This window comes from Rattus rattus, chromosome 15 (assembly GCF_011064425.1).
Source record: "Rattus rattus isolate New Zealand chromosome 15, Rrattus_CSIRO_v1, whole genome shotgun sequence".
Taxonomy (NCBI): domain Eukaryota; kingdom Metazoa; phylum Chordata; class Mammalia; order Rodentia; family Muridae; genus Rattus; species Rattus rattus.
Window position 1 is genome coordinate 18,724,677 of NC_046168.1, and position 16,666 is coordinate 18,741,342.

General features: G+C 41.5%; 1 protein-coding gene across 2 annotated transcripts in view; it reads left to right on the forward strand.

Annotated features, from left to right (window-relative positions):
* Tpgs2 (tubulin polyglutamylase complex subunit 2) overlaps window positions 1-15,350 on the forward strand; it is a 47,047-nt gene extending 31,697 nt beyond the window's left edge. For both annotated transcript variants that reach the window (XM_032885882.1, XM_032885884.1), the window contains 5 exons: window positions 4,481-4,568; window positions 6,602-6,730; window positions 10,570-10,686; window positions 12,315-12,475; window positions 13,685-15,350. In XM_032885882.1, the coding sequence (XP_032741773.1) occupies window positions 4,481-4,568; window positions 6,602-6,730; window positions 10,570-10,686; window positions 12,315-12,475; window positions 13,685-13,918 (729 nt within the window). In that variant the 3' untranslated portion in view covers window positions 13,919-15,350. The remainder of the gene's footprint in view (window positions 1-4,480; window positions 4,569-6,601; window positions 6,731-10,569; window positions 10,687-12,314; window positions 12,476-13,684) is intronic.
* Window positions 15,351-16,666: the final 1,316 nt, after the last annotated feature.

Consider the following 16,666-nt stretch of genomic DNA (forward strand, 5'->3'; position numbering starts at 1 on the left):
TTGTATTATTTGTGGCTACCCTACAAACGGTAAATTGAGCTAGTTTGTATCCAGCCGCTTTCCTGACAGTGTTTATCAGCTGTAGGTAGAGTTTTGGGTGCCATTTATATATAATATTCTAGCATCAGCAAATAGCAACTCTTTCAGTTCTTCCTTTCTAGTTTGTATCCCTTGATCTCCTTTAGTTGTCTTATTGCTCTGACTAGGATTTCAAATATCACATTGAATAGATAAGGGAGAGAGTGGGCAGCCTTGTCTTGTTCCTGATTTTAGTGGAATTGCTTTAAATTTCTCTTCATTTAATTTGATGTTTGCTATTGGCTTGCTGAATATTGCTTTATTATGTTTAGTTATATGCCTTGTATCCTTGCTATCTTTAAGACTTTCAACATGAAGTGGTTTGGATTTTGTTGAAGGCTTTTTCAGAATCTAATGAGATGATCATGTTTTTTCCTTTCTGTCTGTTTATATGGTGGGCTGTGTTGGTGGATTTTCATATATTGAACCATCCCTTCATTCCTGGGATGAACCCTACTTGATTATGATGGATGATGTTTTTGATGTGTTCCTGGATTCAGTTTGCTAGTATTTTATTGAATATTTTTTGCATCTATGTTCATAAGACAAATTGGTCTGAATTTCTCTTTCTTATTCTGAAATTCTCTTTCTTTCTTGACTCTTCGTGTGGTTTAGTATCAGGTATGACCCCATAGAATTCAGTTGGCCATGTTCCTTCTGGTCCTATTTTGTGGAATAGTTTGAGAAATATTGGTACTAGCTTTTCTTTGAATGTCTGGTAGAATTCTGAGCTAAAACAATCTAGCCTTGGGCTTTTTGTTGTTGTTGTCATCGTTGTTGTTGGGAGACTTCTAATGCCTGCTTCTATTTCCATATAGGTTATAGGGCTGTTTAAATAATTTACCTTGATCTTGATTTAAGTGGTCTGTTTAGAAAAGTCATCCATTTTCTCAAGATTTTCCAGTTTTGTGGAGTACAGGCTTTTGAAGTAAGAGCTAATGATTCTTCCTCTGTGACACTCCCTTTTCATTTTTGATTTTGTTTACTAGATACTGTCTCTGTCTTTTGGTTAGTTTGCCTAAGGGTGTGTCTATCTTGTTGATTTTTCTCAAAGAACCAGCTCTTGGTTTCTTTGATTCTTTTTATTTTTTGTTTCTGATTGATTTCAGCCCCGATTTTGATTACTTCCTGCCTTCCACTGCAGTCTGGTGTGTGCTGCCGCTGCCTCCGCCGCCGCCGCCGCCGCCGCCGCCGCCGCCGCCGCCTCCTCCTCCTCCACCTCCCCCTCCTCCTCCACCTCCTCCTCCTCCACCTCCCCCTCCTCCTCCTTCTCCTCCCCTGTTTCCTTTCCCCCTTCTTTTCTTTTTCTCCTCCTCCTCTTCTCCTCTTCCTCCTCCTCCTTTTCCTCTTCCTCCTTCTTCTTTTCCTCTTCTCTTCCTCCTCCTCTCCTCCTCCTCCTCCTCCTCTCCTCCTCCTCCTCCTCCTCCTCCTTCTCCTCCTTCTCCCCTTCTTCTTTTCTTCTAAAGCTTTCAGATGTGCTTTTAAATTGCTGATATAAAACTTTCTAATTTCTTAATGAAGGTACTTATTACTATGAATTTTCCTCTTAGCATTGCTTTCATTGTGGCTCATAAATTTAGGTATAGTGTGCTTTAATTTTCATTGAATTCTAGAGCGTCTTTAATTTCCTTATTTCTTCCCTGACCCAAAGATTACTGAATAGAGATTTGTTCAGTTCCCATGAGAGTGTAAACTTTCTGGTATTTCTGTTGAAGTCCAGCTTTAATTCATGGTAGTCTGATAAGATACAAGGCATTACTTCAATTTTCTTGTGTCTGTTGAGGTTGCTTTGTGGCTGATGATATGGCAAATTTTGAAGAAGGATTTATAAGATGTGTTTAGATGAAATATTCTATTGTTGTCTCTTAGGTCCATTGATTCATATCATCGGTTAATTTCATTATTTCTCTGTTTAGTTTTTGTATGGATGGCCTGTCAATTGGTGAGAATGGGGTGTTGAAGTCTCCCATTATTAATATATGGAGTTTGGTGTATGGTTTAAGCTTTAACAATGTTTCTTTTACAAATGTAGATACGCTTGTGTTTTGGGCATAAATGTTCAAAATTGAAATATCAACTTGGTAGATGCAGCAGAATGATGGATCCTGTTTTCACATCCATTCTGTTAGCCTGTGTCTTTTTTATTGGGGATTTGAGTCCATTGATGTTGAGAGATATTAATGACCAATGGTTGTTAATTACTATTATTTTGGTGTTGGTGGTCTTAGACTTTGTGTGTGTGTGTGTGTGTGTGTGCGTGTGTGTGTGTGTGCGTGTGCGTGTGTGTGTGCGCGCGCGCTTCCCTTTTTTTGTTTTTGCTGGTATGGAATTACTTATTTCCTGTGTTTTCTTGGATGCAGTTATCTTCTTAGGTTTTAGTATCTTCTGTAGAGCTGGATTTGTGAATGGATTATATTTAAATTTGGTTTCGTATTGAAATATTTTATCCATCTATGGTGATTGAGAGTTTTGCTAGGGACAGTAGTCTAGGTTGGCACCTGTGGTTTTTCTAGAGGTTGCAAAGTATCTGTCCAGTCCCTTCTAACTTTTTGCGTCTCTGTTGAGAAGTCAGGTGTAATTTTGATAGGTCTGCCTTTTATGTTACCTGGCCTTTTCCCCTTGCCAATATTCTTTCTTGTTCTATAGATTTTGTGTTTTAATTGTCATGTGGCAGGAGGATTTTTTTTCTTGTCTAACTGGTGTTCTGTACTCTTCTTTTATGTTTGTTTATGGATATTGGGAAAGTTTTCTTCTATGATTTCATTGAATATATATATATTTGGCCCTTAGAGCTGGGACTCTTGACCTTCTTGACACCCTCCTTCTTCCTAGGTTAGGTCTTTCATGTTATTCCAGATTTCCTGGATGTTTTCTGTCAGGAATTTTTTAAAATTTAACATTTTGTTTGACTATATCAATTTCTTCTATTATATCTTCTACATCTGAGATTCTCTCTCCCATCTCTTGTATTTTGTTGGTGATGCTTGCATCTATTGTTCCTGTTTTTTTCCCTAGGTTTTCTATCTCCAGGATTCCCTCAATTTGTGTTTTCTTTAATACTTCTGTTTCCATTTTCAGGTCTTGAACAGTTTTATTTAGTTCCTTTATCTATTTAATTGTATTTTACTATATTTGTTTACAGGATTTATTTCCTCTTAAAAGGCCTCTACCTGTTTAATTGTATTTTCCTGTTTTTCTTTAAGGGATTTATTAATTTCCCCTTTAAAGGTCTCTATTATCTTTATAAGTTTGGATTGAGTGTGTTTTGGTTGTGTTAGGATCTCCAGGGCTCACTGTAGTAGGGTAGCTGTGTTCTGGAGGCGTCATATTGATTGATTTTTGTTTGTTGATTGATCTTTGTAGGGCCTTTTGCATCTGGTTGTTCCTGGATGTTCCTGTTGTTGTAGGTACTGGGGAGTGGCCAAACCTCAATGATCCTAGTGTGGCAGGCCTCTGGAGGGTATCCTTTGTCTGGTCATTGGTACTCAGGGGCAGTACCAGTCTCCCAGCAGTTTGTGTGTTCCTAGGGACACCTTGGGAAGCAGATTGAGGGGAGGCAAGTGGAGAGCTGACTGGAAAATGGAGGTCTGGGGGATAGCAGGCTGCACAGGGCAACTGGGCATGTTCCAGAGGACTCAGCAATGGGTGGGGGAGAAATCAAAAGATAGAACTTTAGCAACACTTTACTGCAAATTTCATGAAATGAAATGAAATCTATTGTACATTTCATAACCTAGAAATGCTCCTTAAATCACCTATAAGCCTAAATTTTAGCATATGATGTCATAACTTCTCAAACTTTTTTTTTTCAATCAAGTTGCACCTCCTGCACCTCTAGGGTCCCATAAATTCCACCGTAAAGTTTATTCTTGAACTCAGATTGGCAGTGTAAATGACAATGCCCAAGGTCACTCAACCAATGGCAGAGTTAGAATATGAGCCCTGATTGTCCTGCTGCAGAACACCACACTTGGTCCTTAGAACTGACAATATGACTCAAAGTCGATGATGCATACAGTGGTCACTCCATACCTCTGCTCTCTAGGCTCACAGATTTTCTTCTAGACTCAGCTAGTATCACTCCATTGTTACTGCTGTTCTTGGTGGTCATCCCATTGTACTGGCAGCTCCAAAATGCTAGAGTCTTCTGTTGTAACCAGGCTTTATCTGGACACACACACACACACACACACACACACACACACACACACACACACACAAACATAAATTCAAAACTAGCAACTGTTTGCTAGGCCCAGTACTTCTCTAGTAATTTTGTAGGTAGTTATTGATCTTCCTAGTTGGATCTAGAAGATGGTTAACATTGTATGCAGAGCTCTGACCTGTACCCTTCATTCTCTCTCTAAGCCCTGACCTAACACCAAGCAATTTGTGGTTCTAGAAAAACAACTGTGTGATGCCTGAGGATGTGAGAAACTTCTACTTGATGACCAATGGTTTTCACATGACCTGGAGTGTGAAGCTAGATGGTGAGTCCGCCTCCTGATGCTGGAGAGCACTCTCCTGTGGGAGGTCAGATAAGGCCACGCTGAAGATCCTTAGAACTGTAACGCCTTTCCTTTCATACTGTTTGTGTCTCAAGTGTCAGATCCAGAAGCTCTGATTCCCTGCCCCTCACCACCCCTACTCCCAAAACTAATTGATGCCATCAGTGCTTTACCTACTCCCACCCTGTTTGACTCTGACTCGTCCTGATCTAGAAGCCCAATTTAGAGACTTCCTGTTAGAGGAAATCATTAGTCACCACACAGAGAATCTGACCAGCTCAAACATGAAGCATCTGAAAACTCCTCCTTGGGGTCACAGCACTACCTCTTAGCGTTCTTGAGACAGAGGACCAACTCTTCCAAGCTCAACTTCAGTCTCACCACTGTGCAACTTTGAGGCTCTCATTCTCAAACTAGAGCCTGCCCCCAGACACCTTATTTGCAGGCTCAGGCTTTTGTCTAAGTTATGTGTCTGTGCTTAAACATTCACACTGCAGATGCAGAACCCCAGTTTGTTGCGTGCCAGAGATTCAGATAGTATGTAAACATGAGAGGTGGTGCTTCACATGCATATGAAATCTCTTCAAAAAGTTCATATGCTAGGGAAGTCCTAAGCTAGCCCCTGGGGCCCAGCATGTTATCGCACAAACCTACCAGGGTTCAGCTCACTTCTTTTATCACCTTCAGCTCCAGCCACATCCCCGTGTAACTTTGGCCTGGGTAGCATCTATAGGTCCCCACTGTTATTAAGGAGCAATGATTTCTGTTGCACAGAAAGGCTATACAACAGGCTTCTCCCTTTTATGACTGCCTCCTGCTAGCACCTCTGAGTTGCCTATTTTGATGATTTCCAGAACTATGTTAGTCTCCTGTACCTAGTCAGAGGCACTTTTTTAGTTTATTGATGAATAGCTGATATTAGCTTTCAACAAAATCATTCCATTGAGTAAGCTAAAAACCTTATTCACAGCTATGATATGTTCTGTTACTTAATTTGTCCATCCTAGTCTTTTTATCCCCATTTCTAAATGGCCTAATGCAGTGACAGAAGGGGAATGAGATTAAAGAGATGGCTGCATGGTTAGCAGCATTTCTGCTCTTCCAGAGGACCCGAGTGTGGGTCCCCCAGCACGCAGGTAACTCATAATCACCTATAAATCCAACTTCAGGGGATCCAGTGACTATGCTAACCTCTAAGAGCGCACACACACACACACACACACACACACACACACACACACACTTGCACGCATGCACACACGCATGCACGCACTCATACACGCATATGCATTAATTAAAGAGCAGTGTTTTTAAAGGAGCAGAGGTAGCCTTTGATATTCACTTTAGTGATCTTTATTGATATTCCATGGTCTAAGTGTCTTCACTCATTCTAGCCTTTTTAGATTTCTGGGTCTTTGCGTATCACCCTTTATCTGGCATCCTATATCAGTAGTAGTCTGTATAATATAAGGTAACATGTATGTACTGTTCCTTAGTTAGACCTTATTCACAAAAGACCAGACCCATCACACAAGAAGTTCTTTCCATCAAGTAAGGGAAAATGAATAACGGGGGGAGATATTGTCCATCATGAAGGCTTATAATAAAAAGCAAAAGGATCCATTACATAAGCAAAACCATTATTTCCTTAGAAACTGAAGCTCTGGCTAATAGAGGGGAAAGAGTGATAATATGTTTTAAGTTATTTGCTGTTCACAGAGTTACTAACTCTGGATTTTCTAGCCCTTTTGAATATCCCTTTAAAGTCTTTTCTTCAACAGCACCGTAATAACCATGGCTGGAACTGTCCCATCACCTTTGGCACCCAGTTCCTCTGTTTGTTTGCATGACAGGCAAGGCTAGTGCTTTGGGGTATACAGTGAAAGCTCTTCTGTGCACCTTCTATCAGGCTCCTCTGCCGTGAAGCCCTTCTGGGTGGGCTTATTGGGTTATTCAAGCAAAATCACTTATTGTCACCATTGCCTAAGCTACTACTGTCATTCTTTGTCCTGTAGACCACATTATTCCACTGGGAAGCATGGTGATTAATGGCATTTCCAAACTGACTCAGCTCATCCAGTCCTCCGTGTACTCACTTCCTAATGCACCAACTCTGGCGGACCTGGAGGATGATTCTCAAGAAGGTACCTGGTAAACCTTACCATCTTGACTCGCTTTATAACACTGACACCAACAGGAGCGCGCTATATAATAACCCTAGGCTCCACTAAACAACCCTTCCCATCCATAGCTTCCGGAAGTGAGAGAGAAGCAGAAGACAACAAAGGATGTTTTCATGAAGGGAATTCCAGGGCCATGTCTGAGTCCCATGTCTGAGTCCCATTTTTAATTGTATTATTTCATTGTTTGATATCTAATTTTATGAGTCCTTTATATATTTTGTATATTTAGGTCTCTGTCAGTTGTATGTAAAAATCTTTTCCCATTTCATAGGCTGGCTCTATCTGATTGTGTCTTTTGCCTTACAATAGCTTCAGTTTCATGAGATTCCATTTATTAATTATTGATCTTAGTGTCTGTGCTATTAGTGTTCCGATCAGAAAGCTGTCTCCTATGCAGTTTGTTCAAGGCAGTTCCCCACTTTCTCAACTCTCTGCCTCAGTGTGCTCAGGTTTTATGCTGAGGTCTTTGATCCACTTGGCCTGAGTTTTGTGCACGGTGATAAACATGGCTTTATTTGCATTCTTCTACATGTAGGCATCCAGTTTGACCAGCACCATTTGTTGAAAATGCTTTCTGGGCTTTCGTTTTATTTTTTAATCTAAAAAACAAAACAAGAAACAGGTGTTCATGGGTGTGGGAATTTATGTTTACGTTTATCAATTCCATTGATAAACATGTCTCTTTTTATGCCAGTACCATGCAGGTTTAGTAACTACTGCTCTCTAGTACAACCTGAGATCAGGGATGGTGATACCTTGGGCAGGTCTGTTATTGTTCAGGGTCAGTTTAGCTATTCTGGGTTTTTTGGTTTGGTTTGGCTTGGTTTTCCTTATAAAGTTGAGGGGTTGTCCTTTCAAGTCTGCAAGGAATTGTGTTGGAATTTTGGTGGGAATTGCACTGGATTTGTGGATTGCTTTTTGTAGGATGGCCATTTTTACTATGCTAATTCTACTGATCCATAAGAATAGATCTTTGGGGGGGGAGGATAATAAATAAGAATAGATCTTTCAATCTTCTGATATCTTCTTTAATTTCTTTCTTCAAAGACTTAAAGTTTTTATCATACAAGTCTTTCTCTTGCTTGATTATAGTTACCCCAAGATATTTTATATTATTTGAGGATATCATGAAGAGTAGTGTTTCCCTGATTTCTTCCTCAACTCCATTTGTCTCTTATTTATAGGAGAGCTACTAATTTTTATAGTTAATTTTGTATCTGGCCACTTTGCTGCAAGTGTTTATCAGCTGTAGGACTTCCCCGATGGAATTTTCAGGGTTTCTTATGTATACTGTCATATCATCTGCAATGGAATTTTCAAGGTTTCTTATGTACACTGTCATATCATCTGCAAACACCAATGCTTTGACTTCTTACTTTCCACTTCCTACCCTTCAGGTGTCTTATTACTCTAGCTAAAACTTTAAGTACTATATTGAATAGATGTTGAGAGAGTGGACACCCTTGTCTTATTCCTGATTTTAGTGGAATTGTTTTGAGTCTATCTCCATTTAATTTTATACTGGCTCTGGGTTTGCTGTAAACTGCCTTTATTATATTTAGCTATATCCTTGCATTCCTAAGCGCTCCAGGACTTCTCCTAGAGCTGAAGTTGTCTCCAGGGCATGAAGGGGTGTTGCATTTTGTCAAAGATTTTTTTTCAGGATCTAACGAGGTGATCATATTTTTGGTTTGATTTGGTTTGGTTTGGTTTGGTTTGGTTTTTCTTTTCTTTCAGTTTATTTGGTGGATTACATTTACTGATTTCATATGTTGAACCATCCCTCCATCTCTAGGACGAAGCCTACTTTATTATGGTGAATGCGTTTTTTTCATGTGTTCTTGGATTCTGTTTGAAAGCATGTTATTGAGTATTTTTGCATCTCTGTTCATAAGGGAAATTAGTCTGTAATTTTATTTTGTTGTTGAGTCTTTATGTGGTTTGGGTTCAGGGTAACTGTGGCCTTGTAAAATGAACTGGACATTGTTCCTTATTTGTATTTTGTGGAATAATTTGAGGAGTGTTGGCATTAACTCTTCTTTGAAAGTCTGGTAGAAATCTGCACTAAAACCATCTGACCCTAGTTGGTTTGGAAGACAAATGACTGCTTTTTAGGGCTTATAGGTCTATTTAAATTGTTTGCCTAACTTGATTAAAGTGGTGTCTGTTGAGAAAATTATCCATTTATTTTAGATTTTTCAATTTGGTGGAGTGGAGGTTTTTCAAGTATGTCTTTATGGTTCTCTGGATTTTCTTGTGTCTGTTGTTCTATCCCTCTTTTCTGATTTTTATTATTTTGGATATTTTCTATCTTTTAGTTAGCTTGGTTTCTGTTTCCTCTCTGGATTTTCAGAGAATGTGTTGACTGAGTGTTTTGCCTCTTATACTGAGCTTCTCGTTTGTTCATGGGGGAATGCTTGCTGGTTTTGGAGACTTGGGGAATGGGAGGTCAAGGGGAGATGGTCTGAGGGATTTCCCATGAGCATGGACATGGGCAGGGGAAGCTGTAGAGCTAGGGTGACCCTGAGAACTGGGTCTAAGGCAATAGAGAGTCGGGGAGGTCCACAGGCAGCCCACCTGGTCTTCTTCCTGTCAAGCATTGCCTGTTGTTGAGCAGGGGGTGTCCATCCGGTTTGGGGGCTGCGACACAGCGATAAGGAGGGAAGGGAAGAGCTGAGCCTAGAGTTTGTAAAATATACTAAGCTAAGAATTCTATATATAACATAAATGGTATGGTAGATGAATTATAGCTGAAAAGGGCTTTTAAATATATATTTTTAAAAGGTGGCATTTCCCAAAGCCTTGGATTGTTTCTTGTAAGTTTCCAGAAAGTAAATATTACTAAAAATATCTGTAGACACCTGAAGAAACTCAACCCCATGAGCAAAAACCACCCTAAATTAAAGGTAACATGAAAAGATCAAAAGTTCCTCCCCAGAGTGTTCAAGTACAGACTTGACAATGGTGTGCTTGTGCTGATGGAATAAAAACCAAGGGAAGCTTCAGGGAGGAACTGAAGACTGAACATGCAGACTTGGAAGAGCAGGCAAACGCTCAGGGCCTATCTAGATACTAGTTAGTGTGGAGAACTCCAGGTTTTCATGCTGTGTGACAGGGTGTCATGGATACGTGTTCCAGGACAGGCAGGGCCTGGCCAGGACCTGGCTCCATACCTGCTGTTCTCAACTGTGAGGTTCCCAGGGGTTTTGAACCTGCTTCAACCTTGCCAGTTCCATCTGGTGGTATGGTCCACTAGCAATTTCTCTCATCCAAAGATTACCAGGCAGTAAAATAGTTTTAATGGAGTAAAATAGATTAATTAGAACAAATCCAGAACTGACACACATTTTTGGTATTATCATCCGAGGATGATTAGGTAAATATATATATCAATGGGGGTAGAACAAATTATGATTCGTCCGTTCCCATAGCTCATGAAGCAACCACTAGAAGGAATGAATCAGTTATACTACAGGACTAGGGCTTCTCACATGGGATCTCTGTGTAGATGTTTTCCTTATATAGTAACCTGGGAGAAGGAAGACACTCCCATCAGCACCCTAACATTCACATTGCTCTGCTCTGCATGGGCTCCAGTCCCAGGAAGTTCAGTGATCTTTCTTCATGCCGTCTTCCACCAGACTGTCAGTTTGTATTGGTGATAAGAAGGCCTGTCCATCAGAGAAACCCAGAGCAGATAGAACTACAATTCTCCACTGTTTTGTCATTTTGTAAAGTCACATGTATAGTGCTGTGTCTGAGTTGACTTTGAACATCACTGGTGCTCTCTGGGTTTCTAGGCAATGAAGACCACCAGCTCGAGAAGCCTCACTTTGACTGTCGCAGTGCGATATTTGAGCTGGATTCATGCGGTGGGAATGGGAAAGTTTGCCTCGTCTACAAAAATGGGAAACCTGGTAAAGTTCATTTCCATAACCTGATCCTACGGGATAGAAGGGCTCTCCCGAGCTTGCCTCTCAGCCGTCATTGAACAGAAGCTCCCTGAGATGCTTCCACGTGTCTTCTTTGTGCTTAGACTCAACCCCTTCGGTCCTCTCTGAGCATCTCCCACTAGGCCAGTTTCTACATTCCATCTCCTCGTATGAGTCACTGTGACAGACAGATGAGGAAAGCTTAAGAGAACTCATCACTCTGTTCAAGGGTTGTACATTAAATAAGCATTTAGGAGATATTTTGCCTTTTATACTTTTGTATATAGGCCAGTTAAGAACAACGGAAACCTGAATTACTAGACCTCAAGACTCTACATGTGAAGTGACGCTCCCCAAGAGATGTAGGGCTAATGGTAGTTACTGCGATACTGTGCACACCTAAACAAACCACCACCTACTCCATTATAGCAGTTCAGGCCTAGGGACTGAATCTAGAGCTAAGTAAGAGTTAAGCGCTCTTCTTACCTCTTTCTGATGGTGTGAAAAGGCATAAACATTAGAAATTACCTCTGGAGAGGAGAGATTGTTCCTGGGTAGAGGTGTTCTAGCTTAGACTTAGAGCTTTCTTATGAACAATGATTGGAATTACATATGAGGAAGGGGTGAAAGGGGCAACCAAGCAGACAAAGGGCTTAAAAGCCACATTCTAGATAGGTCAGCTGGTTGGTGGTAATGACAGTTTCACTTTAATGACCCTAAGGGATGAAAAGGAGATGGACTCTGGGTGCCAGCCACTTCCTCTCAGGCAGAGCTGGGGACGCCAAGCAGAGTCTGAACTGCTGTAGAAGACTAAGAAATTGTTTAAGGCTGTTTAATACAATGGCAGGATAAAATGAAAATGGGCTGGTAGTTTTGGAAAAGGAAGAAAATGGGGGAAGTGTTAGGGCTATCTAGAAAGCTGATAAGCCAGAATAGGCTACAGGTCATTTCCAAACGGGTGTAGATAGGAACTGGCATGATAGCCTGTCATACAAGCAGGATTGCAGGGGTGAGGAGGTATGACCAGTGCTTCTCAGCCTGTGGGTTGTGTCCCCTAAGACCATCATAAAACACAAATATTTATATTACTATTCATAACAGTAGCAAAATTACAGTTATGAAGTAGCAACAAAAATAATTTTATGGTTGGAGGTCACTACAGCATGAGACACTGTAATAAGGAGTGGTGGATTAGGAGGGTTGAGGGTTGAGAAGGTTGGTATAGACTCTTTTATGCTGTTCTTTGGTTTGGTTTGGTTTTCCATAGCACTTTTGATTAAGAGACCTCTTTTTAAAAGACTGATCCAGTCAAGGTTTCTTTGCATCAAAAAAAGACGACAGAGTGCTCAGTCCACAAGCATCTGCTAAGGTGGTCTTAATGAACTGCCACGTAGCCAAAGCAAGCAGATAGATCCATGGGACGATCAATCAGAAACCTATGAGTATCAAATAAACCGGTAAAAGCAGCCACAAGAGCAGGACTAGAAGCCTAAAAGGGGGAAAGAGGGAAGTTTTATGTTTACTATGAATTTTCTCCTAACTATCAATGTATATTGCCATTTATTTAAAGGGAATCTGTATTAAGCTGTCTGTAACTTCTTGTGCTATTTTAGGATTAGCTCATGACACTGAGATATGGTTCCTGGACAGAGCGTTATACTGGCATTTTCTCACAGACACCTTTACCGCCTATTACCGCCTGCTCATCACCCACCTGGGCCTGCCCCAGTGGCAATATGCCTTTACCAACTATGGCATTAGCCCACAGGCCAAGGTAAGGAAAGAACGCCACCATCTCAGAATCTGATGTGTACCTAGAGCATTCTGTGTAAATGGCTACCTTCCAAATTCACTATCTGATCAAGGGGTGAAAACAATATTTTCAGTAAGTGATTCATGTTGGCTGATAGCTTCACATGATTCAGATCTAATTAAATAATCAGGATCAACGAGAGTGTTATTTTTAATTAAAATGTTACTGGGGACTTGAGCCTAGTCAGCCGTTTTTGGATTGACAGGACAATACACACACTTAGAAAGATTGACAGGTCTCTGGTTTTCCTGTGCTCCAGGTATGCACCCCACTGTCAGTCATTGGTAGCATGTTTTCTTTGTATATTTTTGCTAACACAAATGTAGCAATTCTGCACTTTTATGTTTTTCACCCAGTGCTCCATTGTGGAGTTCTTTCCATATCAGTACCCATAGATCTGTCTTCTGTATGTTGCAGATCTGGCCATCATTTCACAGATGCCAGGTTTATACAACCTGCCTTGAAACTTCTGACTGGAATGAACTGGCCTGGTTTAAAGAAAAATCATAGTGATTTCTTATAGCACTTAATCAGCAAAAAATTTCACTGTATCTTTACCAGATGGCCTCATTGTTCTCACGGTGTTTATAAGAACAGCTTCCATATACTATAGTGTGAACTGGTTTTGATCAAACAATGGCAGCTGCAGGTATAGAGCACACAGCTTCCTATTAGGGGGCGGGGAGGGGAGTACCGCACTGACCTCGGCTGCAGCACCTATCGGGACAGTGCTGTTGGAACACCCATGATGGGCACCATCTGCTTTGATGGCAAGCAGGACAGTGTCCTTGGTGGGCTCAGTAGTCCTACAGTGCCAACAAGCATACTTGTCTTCTTAGTTCTCATAGTACATTTATTTTGGAGGCCTTAAAAAGTACCATATGTGCTTGGCCAAGGGTTGATGGTGTCTCTCACCACTTAACTGTTCGAGAGCTCATAGATTTTTTTCAAGGCAGTTTTTCATAAAAATGTGTATTAAATGAATATTACATCACGGGAATGTACCAAAAATGTACTGGACCAGAAATGTTTTAGATTTCATAGCTTTCTCAATTTTGAAATAATCACATGTATTTTACCAGTTGACACTGAAAAAAAATGTGGGTTAGTGATGGTCAATTTGTAATGTCTGTCCTTTGTCACCTGCTCTCTCCCATTTGTGCCTCACAGCAATGGTTCAGTATGTACAAACCCATCACCTACAACACGAGCCTGCTCACAGAAGAGCCCGACACCTTTGTGAACAAGCTGGACCCCAGCAAAGTGTTCAAGAGCAAGAACAAGATTTTAATCCCAAAAAAGAAAGGGCCTGTGCAGCCTGTCAGTGGCCAGAAAGGGCCCGGGCCCTTAGCTCCGCCTACCTCTAAACCTTCTGCAGGCTGTGGAAACCCTGTCCGAAAATAACCGTTCTGTCACCTCACATCAGTAATATCTGGGCACAGATGGCCCTGTGCAGGCCCCACCATTCTCCTGAGAGACCAAAGCCTTAGGCCTTCGCTCCCACTGTCGTTAGCCAGGAGTTGGGACAATCACACTGAATTCTCCCCAGGAGTCCATTCCTCTGTAGGTTGTGCCAACCTCGTCTCCAAATCCAACGAAGGCTTTCAGATGTACCTAGAGCTTACTTATGTCTGTACCCAATCCTTAACTTCTTAGCAGTAATTAGAGACGTCACCCTCCCAAATAAACCCATGGTTTGAATCATCAGTAACGACTAGTCATGTGACCATCGCGGTTATGAAAATTTCATACCTTCAATTGCATTAGCCACACTTCAGGGGTACACCCAATAGTAGATTCCATATTGGCCAGCACAGAAAGGGGAACATTTCTGTCACAGAAGCATTTTGGACAGAATTGCATGTGAACACTTTCATACTGTTCTTCAGATCCAATAATGTTTGATAACGTTACTGCCTTAACTTCATGGGCTTTGTTTTAAGAAAACACTGTCAAAGTCTTGGGTTCTTTACAACCAATACCACACATTTCACTTGAGTCATTTCTTTTTATAATTTGCTATAAAATATCGTGTTCCTGATCAGTTTCTACATTTGCCAAAATCATCTTTAAAGAGATCGACCCTTGCTGTATTTCATCTGTTAGTTCCCGGGGCATCGTTTGTAGACAGAGCCAGTCTGGTAAGAATTTCCAGCTCTTCTGCTTTATGCACAGTTGGGTGCTGTCGCTCCCAGCTTGCTTAAGTCTAAGCAGTGGTCGGTGTGGGGTCCCAAGAAGCCTTTGTACGTGAGTGTCCTATTCAAAAGGCGTTTCCCCATAGCAGCACGATGGTATTAGACACTGAGCCGTCCCACAGGTTTATCGTGTGGCATAGATTAGGCGTATGACAGAAGTTCCGTAGAGAAAGACGTTACTCTGATTTTCAGTTGAGCATCCGTTCCTCCATCTGCACTCCTGGCAATGGGCAGGAGTTTTGATGGCTGTATAATTTTGTAATGACACTCCAGAGGTAGAATAGAGAGTTCTGAGGAGCAGACTGCACACTCCCTTTCCAGTTGGCCAACCTACTCAAACTTTTCTACTATGGTGGTTGTCTGGGCTTCTTTCCTAGTATGTGATGGGAGCGAGAAGCCCCTGACATTTTCTACCTGTACTTCAACACCACTTTGAATGTTTAGTGAAGGTTTCAAATTCTTGTTTTGGGGGCTGGAAGGAGCGTGGACTACTCATGCAGAGGACCCGAGGTCATGTTGCAGCACCCATGTGAAGCAGCTTATGGCCCCTGGGACTCCAACTCCAGGAGGCTCAACGTGTTCTCCCGATTCCACAGGCACCTGTGCACACACAAAGAAGGAATAAAAACATTTGAAAAACCGTTGTTCTTGTTCACTATTGTGATACTCAGAAAGGCGGTGAGGTCTTCAGTCTTTCTCCTGCCACTTTCCAGACCCTCGGGGACTCTAAGAAGAGTCAGTCACCAAGGATTATTGGCAGACTCTGGTTGACTGCATCCACATTTTTTAAAAAGTTCAAATATTGAGATATAAGTGTTCCAGTGCATTCTGTCTATACAAACCCAAGCTGTTCTCAACTTTGCAATTGGCCTGCATTTTCCCAAAGCCAGGATCCTAGCATGCACTAATGAAAAGTGTTAAAACAGCATCACTCTTCATCTTTTTCAGCTTCAAAACCAACCATATACTATTCAGTGTGGCTTTAGAAAAATTATATGTTTAACCCTAATGATGATGTCACTATGTCTCCCTAACTTTGGAGAGAATTTGAACCGCACCTGAGCAATTGAAAATGTACGGCAGTTGAAGGGAACTCCGGCAGCACCAGGCAGTCATCTGGCTGCTGCGTATTTAAGGTTAGGAGCAATCACATTGCCTCCATGTAGTGGGAATTCCAGCTGGTGTTCGTGGGACACTTGAACACCTAAGTTTGATTCCAGCTCTATAGCACAGAGCAGTGGACACACACACATCCTCTCTGCTCATGGGTGCACTCACTTGACTCATACTTCCTTAGAGAACACAAGGCCAGAATTAAGCAGAGCAATAAATCAAAGGGGGTGGCCTCCTGTATCGGTGGCCCTGTGTGATTGCATAGACCACTCACCCAGGGGACTGGCTCTTCTAAGAGAAAAGGGGTGCTTCTAACAAAGTCCTAACAACAGGGAAGCAGATTGAAGTAAGTGAGGGAAAGCACCATGGGGTTGCTGCTGTTAACAATGCAATTAAAATGCTAGTGTGCTGTGCATGAGAATTCAGCTGTCTGGAAACAGGTACTTAATAGTTAGAAAAGAATAAACAACACCACATGATGTACTGGTGTAGCTGGTACCCTGTACAAAGTACCCTGTCATACTGCATGTAGACAGGTAGCCAGTCCAAAGGTGAGCATGAAGGGTCCAGCCAGCATGCACACAATAGCCTCTGCAATCCAATGCTTAAGGCTAGCCCTAGATTTAGAAATGTGCACCAAAGTCACTGGTACCATGTGGGAATAAGATGCTTGGATTCTGATCTGCAAAATCAGAATTTTCAAAAACTTCCAGGTATCAGAGTTTTCTCTTTTTTTTAAGACATGGTGTGTCCTACACACACACACACAGTCACCAATGTTTTAATTACAGATACACAGCACCATGCCCAACATTGGATTCTTAGTCAATTTATCAGTAATTGT